Genomic DNA, 13,956 nt, shown 5'->3' with positions numbered 1-13,956 from the left:
ACATTTTGCTTTAGATTTTGTAACATTTTCATAGACATAATGAGATTTCTCAGTGATGGGACTCAAGACTAAATGTTAAATCCATTCATTTTTTTTTGTTTTTGTTTTTTTGGTCGGCCGTGGGGCTTGAACTGTCCCTCAGCTCTTCAGCTCAAGGCGAGCGCTCTACCACTTGAGCTACAGTGCCACTTCCGGTTTTCTGGTGGTTTATTGGAGATAGGAGTCTCACAGTCTCTCCTGCCCGGGCTGGCTTTGAACCGAGATCCTCAGATCTCAGCCTCCTGAGTAGCTAGGATTACAGGCGTGAGCCACCAGTGCCTGGCCAATCCATTCGTTTTTATATGTATCTTACACATAGGGTTTGGGAAGGGAACCAAACCCAGCACCCTGTGCGTGCTAGGCAAATATTCTACCACTCAGCCACACCCCTAACTCTGCTTGATGGTATGTACTGTGTCCTTTGTGTGTGTATGTGTGTGCGTGCGCTGGTAAATTTTTGTGGCTTATTAGAGATAAGAGTCCATTTCATGGACTTTCCTGCCGGGACTGGTTTTGAACTGTGATCCTTAGATCTCAGCCTCCTGAGTAGCTGGGACTACAGGCGTGAGCCACCAGTGCCTGGCTTCTTGGAGTATCTTATCCATATAACCTCAGGGTGGTTGATTTCCTCTAGGATTTCCCACACACCTCAGTTTGACTGTGGCCCTAGGAATGAACCTGGGTGTGGGGTGTTCCACTGCGGGGAATTGGAGCCTGGCAGACTGGGGGGAGGGGCGGATTAAGGATGTGTACCCTGGAAAGGAATCTTTGCCCCGTTGGAGTAACAGAGCTGCATCAGGGCTGGGCACCTGGGAAGTTATGGATAACCATCTGGACTGGGTGTGAAGTTCAAGGAGCACTCAGGATGTACGGGGACCCCGGGGCCAGGCTCCCATGTCCAGTCCCCACAAGGGGCAGGTGCAGGGGCCGGGGGGTGTTCTAGAGGCCAGGCAGCCCCCTCCCACCAGCAACTGGCTGTAGCTCCCCCTCCCGCCCGAGCTTCCGCTCCTCTCCGCAGCCTCCTTCCGCCCACCCGCGATGAGGACCTGCCGGGGGACCTGCAGTCGCTGTCGTGGCTCACCGCCGTGGACGTGCCCCGGCTGCAGCAGATGGCCAACGTCCGCATGGAGCTGGGCGGCCCCGCCGGGCCACATCCGCACCCAGGTATGCAGGGCGAGGGGCTGGGGCAGCGTGGCTGCGGGCGGCTTTCTGTCTCTGGGCCTCCAACTCCACATCCACAAAGTGGGGTGAGTTCCACCCTCTGCCAGCCTTCACACCGGGGAGCGCAGCGCCTGCAGCAGCCACAGGAAAGACAGCCCTGCCCCCGCCCTGCTGCCCCCTGATCCCCCTGTAGGCCGAGGGCCCAATGCAGCCGAGGCCCGTTTCTTCCAAGCGCTGAGAATGGTTCTGTACCGGGCAAGGGTGGCTCACCCTGTAATGCCAACGACTCAGACTTGAGGACTGAGGTTCAAAGCTGGTCCAGGCAGGAAAAGTCTGTGAGATTCTTACCTCCATTAACTACCAAAAAGCCAGATGTGGAGCTCAAGTGGTAGAGCATAAGCCTTGAGTTCAAGCCCCAAATACCAGTGTGCACACGTGTGTGAGCACACACACACACACAAGAATGGTTATTTTTCAAGAACTGGAAAGAGAGAACAAAAGAGAAAGAAGAAAGAAAGGGAGAGAGAGAAAGGGAGGGAGGGAGGGAAGGAAAGAATGGGAAAGGAAAGGAAAGGAAAGGGAGGTAAGAAGGAAAGGAAGGAAGGAGAGAGAAGGAGGAGGACAGAGAGAGAGAGAAAGAAAGAAAGAAAGAAAGAAAGAAAGAAAGAAAGAAAGAAAGAAAGGATGGAAGGAAGGGAAAGGAAGAAAGAAAGAAAGGAAAGGAAAGAAGGAGGGAGAGGAATGGAGGAAAGGAAAGAATGGGTAGGAAAGGAAGAGAGGGAGGAAGGAAAGGAAGGGAGGAAGGAGGAGAGAGAAAGAGGAAGAGAGGAAGAGATAAGGGAGGAAGGAGGGAAGGAAGGGAAAGAGAGAGAGGAATGGAGGAAAGGAAAAGAATAGAAAGGAATGGAAAGGGACAAAAACCACATAGCTGGCAAGGCCTAAAATATCTGCTACCTAGTGCCTGATAAGGAAGTTTGCTGTCTCTATTCTAGAAGACTCAAAGGAACCCTGGCATACAGTAGGTGTCATAATTGTCAGCACGTTGTGATCACAGCAAGGGGTTAAATGCTTCGAAACAGGTTGAAGAAAGGGCTGGGAAGGCGGCTCAGTGGTAGAGTGCTTGCCTCACATGCCTGAGGTCCTGGGTTCGATTCCTCAGCACCACATAAACAGAAAAGGCCAGAAGTGGCACTGTGGCTCAAGCGGTAGAGTGCTAGCCTTGAGCTGAAGAGCTGAGGGACAGCGCCCAGGCCCAGAGTTCAAGCCCCACGACTGACCAAAAGAAAAAAAGAAACGGGTTGAAGAAAAACCAAACAATGACAAACCTTATCAGTAACCCACTAATGCACAGTCAGTCAAAGCCTGGTGTCTAGCAATGTTTATCTCAGTGGGCAAATTAGTCCTGAGCAAAGCATGTATACAGAGGGTCCAGTAAATTTGCTTTTTAAATTTATTTTTAAATTTGCTTTTTAAATAAATATATATATGTATATTTGATTTTTAAATATATATATATATTGCTGTAGTACAAAACTAACCACTGGCAGTAAGCAAATGAATAGACATGGCTATGTGCCAATAAAACTTTATTCACAAACCAAGCTTTGGCTCAGGTCTCTAACCCTAATGTAGAGCCCTTAGAGGCAAGTGCTTTCTCCTCTGACCAGTTTCTGCTCTTGTGGGGGCAGCACGAGCCAGCTGTATGAGAAGCACTTCAACAGCTGGTGGGCAATAGATGCTCAGACAAGGAAGGCCCTTCCACTTTGCAGGTCAACTTGGTTTCATCAGCACTGACTAAGATCCAGCTGCTGTCATGAGACTCTGGGGTAGATTAGCCATGTCTGTCACGGGCCCCGCACAGGTGATGGTCACACATGCTATTCCTGGAGCTACAGGCTTGGCACATGGGGGAGCTATGGAGATTGCTGTTGTGATTGTTTTTGTGTTTGAGGAGAAGAAATAAACCATGAACTGTAGCTTGCATTTCTTAGTGCTGCATCTTTGTGGAGATTGTTCTCACATGCTGAACATGTTCTCAGTGTGTGGTAGACAGTATTCACTACCCCTCAGATCTTTTACAGGTAAGTACAAGGAGGGAAACAGGCTCAGCCCCGGTCTACCCCAGCAAAGAGACTTGCCAACCACCCACTGTGTACCGCTCCTAAAAGGGCACAGGGCTGACTCCGGCCCCAGCCACCAATCCCCCAGCCTTCGCTGTGCCTCCCTCTCCCCCACAGGTGCCTTGGCGAGGGCTGCTGACCTGCACATGGCCCCCACCCCGGGCCCCGCGCTCCACGCCTCGTCCAGCATGGCCCCGCGAGGCCTGCTGGGTCTCGGCCCCATAGGCAGCCATGGAGCCAGCGTAAGTGCAGCTGCGTGGTTGGGGAGGGAGAAGGTACTCCCCCCCCCCCTCCATGCTGAGCCTCTGTCCTCCGGCTGCTTCCAGCACCTGAGCCAGCTCCCAGCAGGGGGCCAGCCAGCCCCAAGCCTTCAGGACCCCCCATCGCTGTACACGCCCGCCACGCAGCTCCCCTTCCCCCTTCCCACGGCGGCTCAGCAGGTAGGTGGGGGGGGGCTGGAGGCAGACACCCCTGCCTTGGCCCGGCCTGGCACCTGTGTGAGCCTCAGTATACCTTCATCTTCCGCACCCTGACCCTGTATGGGGGGGGGGGAACAAGGTGTTTCCTGTGCCCACTATTGGGGCACAGGGTGTTTCCCGTGGCTGGAATCCACCTCACCCCCCACACTGCACCGGGGCGGGGGGGGGGGCTTTGTGACTGCCAGCTTGCCTCACCTGCTTCTCTGTCTCTGCCTGTGAAAGTATCATCCCATGGGCCTCTATGGTTCCCCATTTGCGGCCCGGCCTCCATACCCCCAGACCCCCATGGCAGCAAGTTCATCTCCAGAACTGCACCCCAAACATTACCCCAAGCCCATCTACTCCTACAGGTGAGATTGGGGGGAGGGGTTGTTCTGGGGAGGGGACAGGACCCCCTTCAGGGCCCCTGCAGGGGTGATTAGGGGGAGTGAGGAACCCCCTCCCATGGAGACCCGTTCCCCCAGAATGACCATCATGTACTCAGACAAGTCCCTGAGGTAGAGATGCCGCTCCAGACAATGGACATTCCATCGGGCACGAGCTGTGTGGCCTTGGGGAGGTGCTTGGCCTCTCTGAGCCTCAGTCTCCTCGACGGTGAAAAGTCACTGCAGTGATAGGTGGGGCGGGGTGGGGGCGGGGCTAGATAAAGGCTTGTAGGTGTTGGTTATGGGGTTGGGAGGAAGAGAGGAAGCAGCAGCTGAGCCCAGGGTCAAGAAGAGGTCCAGGGACAAACCCTGGATGTGTGTTTAGGTTTAGTAGCAGTGCGGGGGAGAAGGACAGACTTCCCAGCAGAGGGGACCTGGGGCTGTCTCCTGAGGCCCCTCTCCACCCTCTCTCCTTCTTCCTCTCCCTCTCCTCTGCTCCCCCCCCACCCCCGCAGCTGTCTGATCGCTATGGCCCTGAAGAGCAGCAAGACGGGCAGCCTGCCCGTGAGTGAGATCTACAGCTTTATGAAAGAGCACTTCCCCTACTTCAAGGTGAGGGTCCAGCCAGGCTGGGGGGGTCCTCAGGCTGCCCCTGCCTCGGCCCTCTTCTGGGCACCAAACTGGGCCATTTTTTTTTTGGGTCCGGTCGTGGGGCCTGAACTCTGGGCCTGGGCGCTGTCCCTCAGCTCTTCAGCTCAAGGCTAGCGCTCTACCACTTGAGCCACAGCGCCACTTCCGGCTTTTTTCTTTTTGCTTATGTGGTGCTGAGGAATCGAACCCAGGGCCTCGAGCATGCAAGGCAAGCGCTCTACCACTGAGCCACCTTCCCAGCCCTGGGCCATTTTTTATGTATTTATTTTTGCCTCCAGTCTTGTCTGTATACCCGGAGTAAAGAGTGTACTGACAATGGAGGCAAATTAAATAGGGAGGTGGGCATTGGAAACTGGGCTCTGACGGAGGAAGAGGAGTTCACGCATCTCAGGAGGGGCAGAAAGTCTAGGCCTTGGTACTCAGCACAGTCTCTGGGCCTCAGCACAACACAAGTCCCCAGCTGGCAAGTGAGGGGGGAAGGTTTTAACCAGGAAGCTCCTGGCAGCCGCTGGCATGGGTCAAGTTACCCCTGTTCACATCAAAGTAAAGAGAGAGAGAGAGAGCAGGAAACCAGAAAGGCCTGATCCGTGTAGGACAGACAGCCTGGACAGACAGCGGCCTCAGCACAAACAGGGCCGCCCAGGGCGCGTGCGCATGCGCGGGGCGCGGACCCGGCCGGTCCCTCCCCGGTTCCCTGGACGCTGAGTCTCGGAACCCCACTTGCTGAGCGGGGGGGGGGGCACCCAGGCGAGGAAGGAATGTGGGGGCCCCCGGGCCCCGCGTGTCACCCCGCAGACCGCCCCGGACGGCTGGAAGAACTCGGTGCGGCACAACCTGTCCCTGAACAAGTGCTTCGAGAAGGTGGAGAGCAAGCTGAGCGGCTCCTCGCGCAAGGGCTGCCTGTGGGCCCTCAACCTGGCGCGCATCGACAAGATGGAGGAGGAGATGCACAAGTGGAAGAGGAAGGACCTGGCGGCCATCCACCGCAGCATGGCCAACCCGGGTGAGGCCCCGCACGCGCAGGCGCACACGCAGGACACGCCCGGGCGCGCAGGCGCACATGCAGGACACGCCCGAGCGCACAGGCGCACACGCAGGACACGCCCGGGCGCGCAGGCGCACACGCACGCGCAGGAGCATGCACACCCACCCGTGCAGCATCGCACAGGCCGCACTCACACAGAAGCCTTGCACGCCTGTGTGCCTTACACACACACGTGTGCACACCCATCACACGTAACACCTGCGTGCTGTACGGCCACACACGCGCGTGCACACAGTAGCTCTCCCCCAGCTCAGCCCAGGACCTGCCTCGGGTCTCAGCCAGGGTGAAGGGGACACAGAGGCCTGGAGTGCAGGCTCCCCACCCCCACCCCATCTCACTGTCACCCCAAGTTTGTCACACAGAGTCATGGGACAACATACAGCCTTTACTGCTTCCTTCCTGACCATGGTGGCAGTGATGTCGAACTTAACCAATGAATAGTGCCTGCGGGGCCTAGATGGGGGAATATTGGCCCCTTTGTACCAAATGGGTAGCGATGTAAATGTAAAGGATGACTTTTTTTTTTTTGTTGTCAGTCGTGGGGCTTGAACTCAGGGCCTGGGTGCTGTCCCTCAGCTCTTTTAGTTCAAGGCTAGTGCTCTATTACTTTGAGCCACAGCACCATGTCTGGGTTTCTGGTGCTTAACTGGAGATAAAGAGTCTCACAGACATTCCGGCCTGGGCTGGCATGGAACCATGATCCTTAGATCTCAGCCTCCTGAGTGGCTAAAGATTACAGGCGTGAGCCACTGGCACCCAGCTTCCTGAGCTTTTTTTGCTCAAGGTTAGCACTCTACCATTTTGAACCACAGCTCCACTTCTGACTTTTTGGTAGTTAATGGGAGATCAGGGTCTCACAGAGTTTCCTTCCCCCAACTGGCTTCAAACATCGTCCCTCAGATCTCAGCCTCCTGAGTAGCTGGGATTACAGGCAATGAGCCATTGGTGCCTAGCTAGGTGACATGTTTTAAGGACAAAGCAATATATTGAAAACCTGCAAATTGACCTGGGCAAGGTGGTACACATTGTAATCCCAATGCTCAGGAGGCTGAAACAGGAAGATCATGAGTTTGAGGCCAGCCTGGGCTACACATGAAACTTTCTCCCTCCCTCCCTCCCTCCCTCCCTCCTTCCCCCCCCTCTCTCTCTCTCACACACACACACATACCCTGCAAGCTGTATCTATAGGTTGGTCCAATTTTTCTACATCTGACTATTTATGCTGAGGGAATCAAAAATTTGAGGAGGGAGACATGTTTTATGGAGCCCAGTGTCATAGTGTATTCCTGTAATCTCAGCACACAGCAGGCTAAGGCAAAAGAATCAAGGATTCTAGGTCAGTCTGGGCTACAGTGGCCAGTCCTTTTCTCTAAACAAAAAAGAAGCAATGGCGGGAGCGTGACTAAGCAGTAGAGCACCTTCCTAGCAAGAAGAGACCCCCAAGTTCAAACACCCCGAAGTAGAATCCTAAAAGAGGGGAGAGGGTAGCACAGAACACTTGCCTAGCATAAAAAAGTTCTGAGTTCCATACTTGGTAGCACCAAAAAGTTTCTTACGGAAGCTATCCATTACAACACTGTAAGAAGTTAAAAAAGGAAAACATTCTAAGTATCTCATAATTAGATACCTTAGTAGTATATAAGTTTTCAAAAAGTATTTTTGGAATATAAATTCTCCCAATGCACTAAATGAAAGGGACAAGCTTTTGAATCCATGCACCCAGCATGAGCACATCTTTTTATTTTTTATTTTTGCCAGTCATGGGGCTTGAACTCTGGGCCTAGGAGCTGTCCCTCAGCTTTCAGCTCAAGTCCAGTACTCTACTACTTGAGCCACAGCACCACTTCCAGTTTTCTGAATGGTTTGTTGGAGATAATAGTCTCATGGACTTTCCTGCCCTGTCTGACTTTGAACTGTGATCCTCAGATCTCAGCCTCCTGAGCAGCTAGGATGACAGGCGTGAGCCACCAGCGCCTGGAATGAGCACATTTTAAAGTGCCCCACTTTCCCACCTTTCACCCCCAAACTCATTTAATAATATAGATATGCATACACATATACAAATCTGCATGAATGGAGAAAGCATGGGGAAGAAAATGCACCCACTTCCCACCAGGGGAGAGATCGCTGATCATTTTTACATTCTCCACATTTCTGTAAAATTTTCAAACTGTCTTTTATAAGCAAAATGGCTTTTATAAGCAAGAAGAAAGATTGCCGGGCTGGGAAGGTGGCTCAGTGGTAGAGCGCTTGCCTTGCATGCCTGAGGCCCTGTTTGATTCCTCAGCACCACATAAGCAAAAAGAAAAAAGCCGGAAGTGGCGCTGTGGCTCAAGTGGTAGAGTGCTAGCCTTGAGCTGAAGAGCTGAGGGACAGCGCCCAGGCCCAGAGTTCAGGCCCCACGACTGGACCCAAAAAAAAAAAAAAAAGAAAGAAAGAAAGATTGCGTCTGCTGCTTTGTCTCAGGTCCAGGAACGTTGGTCTCAGGACCAACAGGCCTGGGCTGAGGAAAACACATGGTGCCTACCAACAGAGCTCTGGTCTTGTGGGACAGCTTGGGTGTCCCTTGACCTGTGATTTCATGTGAGATGCTGTCCTTCTAGATTCCAAGTGTCTTCTTTTTGTTTGTTTGTTTTTTGGTTGGTCCTGGGGCTTGAACTCTGGGTCTGGGCGCTGTCCCTTAGCAGTTCAGCTCAAGGCTAACACTCTACCACTTGAGCCACAGTGCCACTTCTGGCTTTTTCCATGTACGTGGTGCTGAGGAATGGAACCCAGGGCCTCAGGCATGCAAGGCAAGTGCTCTACCACCGAGCCACCTTCCCAGCCCAAGTGTCTTCATGTCTGAGGGTCACCTAAATAGTTCTTGGGACCTCCCCAAAAGGTCCAGTCTCAGATTGTTTTGTCTACCACGAGACATAGCCAACAGCCCAGTGGCAGAGTCATTTCTGTTTTTATTGAAGAGACTCCGGTTCTGAACTCATGGCAACACATCTTCAGGTCAAGGACGCCTTGAGTGTGAAAGAATCTGGTCTCAGTCTCCAGATCTGGGGTCTCTGCCTGGGCTGGTGCGAGGATCAAGCGGAGGCACCGGCTACAGGCCGGGGATACACACACACACATACACATACACATACACACACACACACACACACACACACACGGTGCTGAGGGGCAGGGGCTGGGTGATTATTGACAGACCTCTCCCCTCAGGCCTCCCATCATGACGTCATTGTGATGTCATCGGGGGCCCACCATCTGAGACCCTTGTGAAGTCCACCTGGGGCTCGAACCCAGGCCTCACGCTGGGTTCTGAGGACCCTCTCCTATTTGTCTGCAGAGGAGCTGGACAAACTCATCTCCGACCGGCCCGAAAACTGCCGGCGTCCTGGCAAAGCCGGGGAGCCCGAGGCCCCCGTGCTGACTCACGCCACCACGGTGGCCGTGGCCCGCAGCTGCCTGGCCGTCCCCCAGCTCCCACCCAGGACCCTGTCCCTCCACCAGCAGGTCCAGCAGCAGGCACAGCTGGCCCCAGACTCACCAGCGCCCGCCCAGACGCCGCCCCTGCAGGCCCTGGCAGCGCTGAGCCCTGGGCCTCTTCCCCAGCCCACCATGGGCCGGGCTCCGGGGGACTTCCTCAACATCAGCGCCGACATGAGCACCGAAGTGGACGCCCTGGACCCCAGCATCATGGACTTTGCTCTGCAGGGTGAGGCCCGGGGGTGAGGGAGGGAGTGGAGAGAAGCATGTAGAGAGAACATGTGGGGGGTGGGGGGCTCAGACCGCACCGTTGGCTCACTCACATTCACAATCCTAGCAACTCTGGGACACTGAGACCTGAGGATGGAGGTTCAAAGCCAGCCCAGGAAGGAAAGTCAGCGAGACTTTTATCTCCAGTTAACCAGCAAAAAGCTACAAGTAGAAATGGTGGTAGGGTACCAAGCTTGCGCAAAGAGCCAAGAGAGAGCTCAAGGCTCGGAGTTCAAGCCCCAGGCCTGGCCAAAACATAAAGGAAAGGAAAGAGCCATCTGTCTGCCACCACCCACAGCCACCATCCGACACTGCGGCTAATGAGTTCTTGCTGTATACAAAGCCCCAGTCCATGCTCAACGCTTACTAGATCCAGTGATCTAAGACCGCCGCCACTTCCCGGCTCTGTTCCACCAGAGAACATTGAGCAGTGGGAAGTGAAGTCAGGGTGACCCCAGGTGACCCCAGGTCAGCCAGGTCCTCAGCCGCAGACCTGAGACCCCCAAGCTTGCTGCAGGAACAGCCTCAGCTTGGATGTGTCAAACCCTAGGTGGGGGGGGGGGAGTGGGAGAGAATGAATGAATGAATGAATGCAGTGTGCCAGCCAGTGTCCCCAAAGATGGGGTTGTTTAGATCAGCCTCTGGCTCTGGATTGCCTTGGAGTTCAACGGAAAGGGAAAAGAATGCTTTGTCCTTGGCTCGCTCTCGAGGTAGATGTTCTGATCAACCCCATTGTCCGCTGAGGCTGAGACAGGAGGGGCTAAGGATAGACACATGGACACATGGAGACACAGACAGACACACACAGACAGACAGACACACACACACAGATGGCTAGGTGGCAGGGTCCGGGGCTATAACTTGGGGTCCCTCTGAGCTCTCTCTACGCCACGTGACCTTGACTGCCATGCCCAGTGGGGACGGACCTGGCCCCCGCGGGAGCGACGCCAGCTCGCCTCACCCATCTGCTTTTGTCTTTGCAAGGGAACTTCTGGGAGGAGATGAAGGACGATGCTCTGGGGGCCTTTGGGGACTCCCCACTCGGCTGTGACCTGGGCCCCACAGCTCTGATCCCCGGGCCTGGCTGCAGTGACCGTGCCTTCCCAGATGTGCAGGTGACGGGCCTCTACGCCGCCTACTCCACTCCCAACGGCGCAAACCCCCCGGCGGCCCCCGCGGCCCCCCAGTACCTGGGCCCCGCAGGGAACAAACCCATCGCCCTGCTCTGAGATCCTGCAATGTTCCTGCCCTACCCGCCCCCCCAGGGGCCCCCAGTAGCTGATGTCAGCAGACCGGGTGCTCCCAGAGCCGGTCCCACACCCCCCTGCCTCAGGCCCCGCGAGGACCTAGCCATGGCAGGGAAGCGGCTCCTCAAGGCGACAGAGGAGCACGGATGAACGCCCCAGTCTCAGCCCGCCCCTCCAGCATCTGAGATTGCAGCCTTCTTCCAGCCTGGGTTTCTGCCTGGCTAGTTTTTCCTGGAAGGTGCCAGAGTTTCCGATGGCAGCCTCTGGGTCCAGGCTGCCCCTGTGTAAATGTATTTCTATTTATTGTGGCCTGTCCACCACCTCTGCGACCCCAGCCGGAGCTCCCAGGACGAGGCTCTTCCGTCCCTCCCCACGTCTCGGTCCTCCTGACGCCTAACGGCTCCTCAGGGCCCCACGGAGCAACTCTTTTCTCAAACAAGCCAGCACTGTGTCTCCCTGAAGCGCCTGGTGGGTGGCGTGAGTGGCCCGGGTACCCGGCTGCGGTTCTAGTTTCCGTGGGTGCTGTGGTTTGGGGACTTCCTAAGGACAAATGGCCGGCTGCAGGACAAGTAGAATGGCCCTGGATGGGAAGGAGTAAGCCTTGAACCATGTCGGCCTGCGGTGAGCAGATGCACTTGATGACCTGGTACTTGAGCCTAAGTGCTGGTTCTGCAGGTGGGAGGCGAGAGCCGGATGCCCCACTGTGGCCCACACGGCGGCAGTGACCCCCACTTTCCTCTCCCCACCCCCTGATGGGGGGGAGGCTCCTCTGTCTAGGAGTTTTCAGACCCCACACACCAGATCAGCCTGACCCATCACCAGCCCAGCCAGCTGCTGGGGAGGCTGACATCTTGGAAGTCCTTTCTAGTTCTAGACCTTTCCCAGTAAATGCGGAGATTTAAGTGGTTATTAATGAAGACCCCCCATTGGGAATCCCCAGGGACTGTAGCCATAGCATCAATAAAGGCTGAGCAGCAGCTCTGTGGCTCAGGAGATGAGGGGTGGGGTGGGGATGATGTCACAGCTCTGTGGGAGGCGGGGCCAGGGCTCCGGTCATTAAGGATGACGTCAGCACGGCCTGCGTTTCTGTCCCTCCGGGGTTGTGCTGGACACGCCTGGTCTCAGCGTGGGTTGCAAACATTGCGGAAGGCTTCAGGAGGCTGGGCGGGATGGAGTCCGTGTGTGCCGGACCCCGGCAAGGACCCTGGCAGCGCGGCTCTGAGCTGCCCCGCAGGGTGGGCTGGGAGAAGACCTGGAAGGCATTGCCCCCCTCTCTTGGCACCCAGTGTGTGCCAGGCTCTGTGCCGGCCGTGGCTGTGAACACATCCAGCCCTCGTAGCAGCCCTGCGACGCTGTCTAACTAGGTAGTTGTGATGGCAATATTGCAGACGAAAAAACAGACCTGGAGACCACAATGTGTGACTGGAGCCCCCGGATTATAGTACTAAGGTGCATGGAATTAGTTGGACTTCTTTTGTGTGTGTGCTGATCTTGGGAACTTGAACTCAGGACCTGGGTGCTACCCCCAAGCTTTTGTGCTCAAGGCTGGTGCTCTACCACTTGAGCCACAGCTCCACTTCCAGCTTTTTTTTTGTCTGTCGTGGGGCCTGAGCTCTGGGCCTGGGCGCTGTCCCTCAGCTCTTCAGCTCAAGGTTAGCACTCTACCACCTGAACCATAGCTCCACTTCAGGCTTTTTCTGCGTATGTGGTACTGAGAAATCGAACCCAGGGCCTCATGCATACAAGGCAAGCGCTGTACCACTGAGCCACCTTCCCAGCCCATGTCTAACTTAAAAAAAATTGGTGGTGGGGGGGAGGGGGCTAGTCCTGAGGCTTGAACTCAGGGCCTGGGCATTGTCTCTGAGGTTCTTTTGCTCAAGGCTTGTACTCTACCACTTGAGCCACAGTGCCACTTCTGGCTTTTTTCTTTTTGCTTATGTGGTGCTGAGGAATCGAACCCAGGGCCTCGGGCATGCAAGCAAGTGCTCTACCACTGAGCCACCTTCCCAGCCCCTGGCTTTTTTCTGTTTATATGGTACTGGGGAATGGAACCCAAGGCTTCACGCATGCTAGGCAAGCACTCTACCACTAAGCCACATTCCCAGCCCCCACTTCCAGCTTTTTGATAGTTAATTGGACGTAGGCGTTTCAGACTTTCCTGCCCAGACTGACTTCAAACCACAATCCTCAGATCTCAGCCTCCTGAGTAGCTAGGATTACAGGTGTGAGCCACTGCACCTGGCTTTTTCAAAACAAAACAACAACAACAAAAACCCGCAATGAGAGAATGGTTGGCAGCTTCCCTGGGGGACAGGACTCTCAGCACACAGAGCTCCATGACCCAGAGAAAGGAAGGGCGAGGATGGCAGGTGATGGGTGGTAACTGAAGGGGGCACCTCAGAACGGGGTGCACAGAGAGAGTGTCTGCAGGGGCCCAGCACTTGTGACCCCACCCCATGCCTAACTCGGGGGGGGCTGTGAACACCACAGCCCCCAACCACCCCAGCAATTGGTTGGGAGTGAGCTAGGCCATCTCTATCACCCCAGGGCCTTTGCAGGAGCTAAGGGGGCAGGTACCCTGGAGTTCTAAGTCGGAAGGACGGGGCAAGAGCCAGGGGTCACCTCGTGGGAGAGGTTGGGTCTGGTGACCCTGCTCCCCAGCAACACAACCAACACCAGAGAATCACAAACTCTAGGCAGAGCCCAGGTCACAACCAGAGCCCCAGGGGCCTGGGAAACCAACACAAAGGCAGGTGGGAGTGTGTGTGTAGGGAGGGGGCCTGTCTGGAGTTGGGCACGATCCCCACATCTGCCACGCGCGGCCCCGAGCCACGTGAGCCACACACCTCTGCAGGCAGCGCTGCTGGCGCCAAGCACCAACTACTGAGAAGGCGGCACGGTCCCATTTCCCGGATGGGAAAACTGAGGCTCGGCGGTCATCGTGCCTTCTTTCCCCTGGCACGAAAACGCAGCCACAATTCCAGCAACAAAAGTCACAGCCCTTGCTGCCACACGCAGAGCAGGGCGGGGGGCTTGATTCTCAGGGTGAGTGCCGTGACTCAGTTTACCCCCATTAGCTCCCTCTACCCCCCATGGGGCAAG

The 13,956-nt window shown here is 55.6% G+C and overlaps 1 protein-coding gene across 1 annotated transcript in view; it reads left to right on the top strand.

Annotated features, from left to right (window-relative positions):
• Positions 1-10,836, top strand: part of Foxn4 (forkhead box N4) — a 20,830-nt gene extending 9,994 nt beyond the window's left edge. The window contains exons 2-9 of the mRNA XM_013014368.1: positions 1,058-1,203; positions 3,438-3,562; positions 3,647-3,760; positions 4,022-4,149; positions 4,680-4,776; positions 5,611-5,818; positions 9,198-9,566; positions 10,592-10,836. Of these exons, the coding sequence (XP_012869822.1) occupies positions 1,058-1,203; positions 3,438-3,562; positions 3,647-3,760; positions 4,022-4,149; positions 4,680-4,776; positions 5,611-5,818; positions 9,198-9,566; positions 10,592-10,836 (1,432 nt within the window). The remainder of the gene's footprint in view (positions 1-1,057; positions 1,204-3,437; positions 3,563-3,646; positions 3,761-4,021; positions 4,150-4,679; positions 4,777-5,610; positions 5,819-9,197; positions 9,567-10,591) is intronic.
• Positions 10,837-13,956: the final 3,120 nt, after the last annotated feature.

Source organism: Dipodomys ordii, unplaced genomic scaffold (assembly GCF_000151885.1).
Source record: "Dipodomys ordii isolate 6190 unplaced genomic scaffold, Dord_2.0 Scaffold23, whole genome shotgun sequence".
Classification (NCBI taxonomy): domain Eukaryota; kingdom Metazoa; phylum Chordata; class Mammalia; order Rodentia; family Heteromyidae; genus Dipodomys; species Dipodomys ordii.
This window is presented reverse-complemented; position numbering and strand designations above follow the sequence as displayed.